The sequence below is a fragment of the Phoenix dactylifera genome, chromosome 11 (genome assembly GCF_051530095.1).
Source record: "Phoenix dactylifera cultivar Ajwa chromosome 11, Ajwa_hap1_PhDact_Kaust_v1.1, whole genome shotgun sequence".
In the NCBI taxonomy this organism is placed as follows: domain Eukaryota; kingdom Viridiplantae; phylum Streptophyta; class Magnoliopsida; order Arecales; family Arecaceae; genus Phoenix; species Phoenix dactylifera.
The window spans coordinates 17,821,733-17,826,739 of record NC_143200.1 but is presented as its reverse complement, the minus strand read 5'-3'; the positions used below and the strand labels follow the sequence as shown (position 1 = coordinate 17,826,739).

At 43.5% G+C, this 5,007-nt stretch overlaps 1 protein-coding gene across 1 annotated transcript; it reads left to right on the top strand.

Annotated features, from left to right (window-relative positions):
* The first annotated feature begins 2,354 nt into the window (after positions 1 to 2,354).
* Positions 2,355 to 3,917, top strand: LOC103707252 (putative GDP-L-fucose synthase 1). The gene is made up of 2 exons (XM_008791669.4): positions 2,355 to 2,603; positions 2,712 to 3,917. The coding sequence occupies exons 1-2, from the start codon at positions 2,585 to 2,587 to the stop codon at positions 3,686 to 3,688; spliced, it is 996 nt and encodes a 331-aa protein (XP_008789891.1). The 5' UTR covers positions 2,355 to 2,584; the 3' UTR covers positions 3,689 to 3,917.
* Positions 3,918 to 5,007: the final 1,090 nt, after the last annotated feature.

The following is a 5,007-nucleotide window of genomic DNA, read 5'->3' as shown; positions in this document are numbered from 1 at the left end:
TAGAAATTCTTACTTGCCATGGCTGGAGGCTTAAAAGCAAGCAAACTATGTGAGGTGCCAAGGCTTGCTACGTACAATTTAACAAATAGATCCAATGTTTAATGTGATAAGCCTATCCGATATGAAGCAACTAGTATAATTCTCAGTTTAAAAATTTTTAGTTTAAAATCGAGCTTCTGGCATATATGGATGCATCTTTTCTTAAAAATGCCATCCGTCCTAACAGCATGTACTCGTTACTGAGGAGGACATGACTTAAGGTGGATTTGAAATGTTTGCATGGTATTCTACGTCTTGATGGCTAACATATGAAGCACTCAATCAGCATATAAGGTGAAGATGATTATTGGAATACTGAAGGTCAGCTTTGTAATGGTTCTCCTCGTGTTAATCTCTTTTTTCTTCCTACTCAATTAGGATTAGGTGGGCTCTTAGTCCTCCCCTTCCCCTGTTAGAAATAGGGGAAAAAAGAAGAAAAAAAATGGTGCTCCTTGTGTTGATGTGATTCGAGAGGGTTCCGTCTTGAATCACCATAAAAATTACACCTTTCACCATGCAGCACTGAGTGTAACACCTGTTTGCATGGGACGTCCAAGCAGGGGACATCACAAATGGGCATCCAAGCAACGCTGAAGATATGATGCTAGTCATGCCATATCCACAAGTAATCCCTTGGTGGATTGCTACTAGAGTACTCAATTCATAAATACAACAGGTTGAATAGTTAGCTTGTGAATCTCTTAGTCCACTACAGTTCTTAGTGGACCTGCACTGAAGCCTAACATAAGGCATTTGCGAAGGAGTGTTCGAAAACACCACCAAGGTGGTAGCACAGTTGGAACAAGACTTTGTTTCTAACGGAGTGACCTAGGTTCGAAACGTACGAGCGTCGATTAAATGTGAGGACCGCATGCCCCCTGTCTAGTTTGCCTATTGGGAGCTGGTCCTCTGATACTGAGGTGGTGCTGGGGTGACGTACTCACATGCGGGTTCGCCCGTGCTGGTGAAGAGGGTATGAGAAACTTCCTACCTGCATCAAATATTCCCTGGTGGAAGGAGAGCCCGGCAGGGACTGCTACGCGGATGGGTTTAATTCCCCTCAAAACAAAAATAGTCTCAAAAAAAAAAGGGGCATGATGTTCCACTAAGAGTAGGTATCCTCTTCTCCAATGATGCTCAACTCTTTTGCTATTCTCCTTTGCTTCTTTCTGATGCAATTTCCAAACACCCAAGCTTTGCCAACATCAGTCTGAAATTTTCCTGCACAGCTGTAACATGTCGGTGATAAATTCATTTTAACTGTCATCTCCTGGATTATCCTTCATAAGCTTAAATAGCATTGTGTCTGCTGTGATAGGATCCATATTTTAAGCAATAAGGAATCTTAACTGAGTCAGGGAAATGATGGAATGGGCTTTGCTTTCTTGAAAGTTGGCATAGTGAGAGGCTACCAGGTAATGTAAAAACCAATATATTAGGAACTATATTGCAGTTGCATTAGAGTAAATGAGTTAACAACAGGACCTCACCCAAAATGGCTAACTAGAAGGTATTATTGGAATTTCTTGATCTTATATAAGTACCCAAGATCTATCCAACAAATAACTGATGTGGGTCCTCACATACTCTTTTTGTTTAACCTCTGACGTTCTTGTCAAGCTAAGAGTTCAAATCCATTCAAATCTAATCACAAATATCATGATCGGCCTGTGGTCAATCCCAATGAATTCGTGTTGAAATGTTTTCTAGTTCATATAAATTATTGGTCGGATCTGCTCTGATACTATTTGTAACAATTAACAACTTAGGATCTCATCCAAAATAGCTAGCTAGAAAGTATTATTTGGGTTGCTTGATCTATCCAAAATTTATTTAATAAATAATTAGTAAAAGACTAAATATATGCATGTATAGGTTTTTATATTTTTATATTTTTTTTTTGTTAAGGAAATAGAATGATCTGGGAAGGAATGCAGATGTCTCGAAATTAGAAAGTGCATTTGAACCGGCTCACAAGGAAGACGGAGGAAAGAAAAGCCAAACTAATTAGGTCTGGTCAAACCCAGAAGCAGAGAAGGGGAGTTGCAAATCCACTCACTCTAAATGCCACGACCCACCCACCCAACGCACTGCCCAATCGGCTGGCTCCTCTGCTCCATTTACCAATGAGCTAAGGTCGGCAAAAGGAAATAAAAGGTCATACACTTTGTTATTAAGACTCCCATTTGATTTCATCTAACCCCCCCATCGTTTCCATCCCGGAAACCCTACAACTTATATAAAAAAAAGGGGGGCCAAATATCATGCGAATTTGTGAACCATGTTGTCAACCGTGTATTCCACTCTTCCATCTCAACCTCAGAAGCGGAAAAAAAAAAAAATACTAATAAACAACTTCCTCGCATCATGTGCCATCATGCCACTTTGTGTAGTTATGCGGTAAACGGTGAGGCGGACCCGGACCTCTTCCTCTCCTAATAAATTCTTCTCCTCTAATCCATCCCGTTGCTCTACGGCGGCCTCTCCGAAACTCCCCTCCCTCCCATAACGAGAGGCCTTCGAAGAGTGAACGAAAAGGGGAAAAATGGGTGGCCTCGACTCAGGTAAACTTCTCTCTCTGTTAATTTTTTATCTCTCATCTCAGTTTATTTCTTGATTTCCATTATTTCGCCCTTTAGCTCTAACCCTCATCCAATCTCTAATCTTCTCAGAGACCCCCACCACCGTGGGCTCCTTCCTCTCGGACAAATCTGCCAAGGTGTTCGTCGCCGGCCACCGCGGCCTCGTCGGCTCCGCCGTCCACCGGAAGCTGGTCTCCCTCGGATTCACCAGCCTCCTCCTCCGCACCCACGCGGAGCTGGACCTCACCCGCCAGTCCGCCGTCGAGTCCTTCTTCGCCGCGGAGCAGCCCCGCTACGTGATCGTCGCCGCCGCCAAGGTCGGCGGCATCCACGCCAACTCCACCTTCCCCGCGGACTTCATCGGCGTCAACCTCCAGATCCAGACCAACGTCATCGACGCCGCCCTCCGCTGTGGCTCCGTCCGCAAGCTCCTCTTCCTCGGCTCCTCCTGCATCTACCCCAAGCTCGCCCCCCAGCCCATCCCTGAGTCCGCCCTCCTCTCCGGCCCCCTCGAGCCCACCAACGAGTGGTATGCCATTGCCAAGATCGCCGGCATCAAGATGTGCCAGGCCTACCGCCTCCAGCACGGCCTCGATGCCATCTCCGCCATGCCGACTAACCTCTATGGCCCCTTCGACAACTTCCACCCGGAGAACTCCCACGTACTCCCCGCCCTCATCCGCCGCTTCCACCAGGCCAAGGTCTCCGGCGCCAAGGAGGTCGTCGTCTGGGGCACCGGCTCTCCGCTCAGGGAGTTCCTCCACGTCGACGATCTTGCCGATGCAGTTGTCTTCTTGATGGACCGGTACTCGGGGCTGGAGCACGTGAATGTGGGCAGCGGGAAGGAGGTGAGCATCAAGGAGCTGGCGGAGATGGTCAAGGAGGTGGTAGGTTTCCAAGGGGAGCTGGTCTGGGATGCGACGAAGCCGGATGGGACCCCGAGGAAGCTCATGGACAGCTCGAAGCTGGCGGGGATGGGGTGGCAGGCGAAGATCTCACTCAAGGATGGGCTCGTCGATACCTACAAGTGGTATGTGGAGCACGTAGCGATGCAGCAACAGCTGTGATGTTCTGATCTTCTGGTGGTATCTTTTCTCTCTTCTTCCGTTTGTGTTCTACCTGATGGTTTCGATTACATTGTTGTTGTTGTTCTCATATCAGTATGCTTTTGGGGAGAGGACTAAATTGAGATCAAATTGTTATCTTATCTACATACATGATCCTGGATGGATTTGTAATGCTATATTCTTGTTGATTTTATTAATAAAAGAGCTGTGCCTTGCTCGTTAGATTAAATCAAGATTTCTCTTTATAACTGTTAGATCCTGAAGGAATTAGCTTTGAAGGAATTGCATATTTTTGATACAAGATGTAGTTCAGAGGAGTAATGCTTTGCATATTCTTAAATGCAGATAATATCATGGAAAAGATAATAGTTCCCTTTTGAGAGAAAATACAGGATCAGAGTATTATTCACACCTATAGAACATCTTTATGTGGTATATAATACGATTACAAGTGATCATCTAATTCTCAATGTCTAGCATTGGTGGCACTCCTTATTTTTTTGGGGATGACAGTGACATTCGAACATTAGTAGGGATGAAAGTGGATCGGCTAATATCCGTCCAAATCCGTGTTTGTATTCAAAACTATCTAAATATGGGTAGAAATTTGAGCATTCGACTAATATCCGTCTCCGTATCCATATCCATCAAAGAAAAATAAATATGGATACGGATAGATAACTGTTCGATCCGTATCCGAATATTCGATTCCATGTGTAACTCTATTTAAATTATATAGCACTCGTGAACTTTTAATAAAAATAAATGATCATATTAACATGCTATTATTTGATTTATTATCCACTTAGTAATATTTTTGATTTTGTGTTCAAAAAGTTTAATTTTTCGATTTATATCCGTATTTATATTTATACTTTCAGTATCAGATTTGTAATGGTATCCATTTAAAACAAATATGGATATGAATTTTTGCATCCGACCAACATCTGTATCCGTATTTGTATTCGTCAAACAAAACAAATATGAATATAGATATGCTAGCATCCGATCTGATTTCAGCCCTAAACATCAGGTTCCACACCATGCCTCTGGTTTAATTTGATGTTCTTCTGAGCCAGTGCTTCCCCTCATGTTAGGATCAAAGGAACTATCAAACATTGAAAGCGTCACTAAGATAATTTAAAGTCTCAAAACGACACTTGCTTTTCCATTTATATTTAGAATCCAAATTCAAGCACAAATCCATAGACCTTCCCTAAATGCAGAGCTAATTGCAGTAACTAACACTTTGGCTATGGCACCTAGCCACCAATTTCTGTGACATTCATTTTTTCCTCAAAATTTGTTGACCCTCCTTC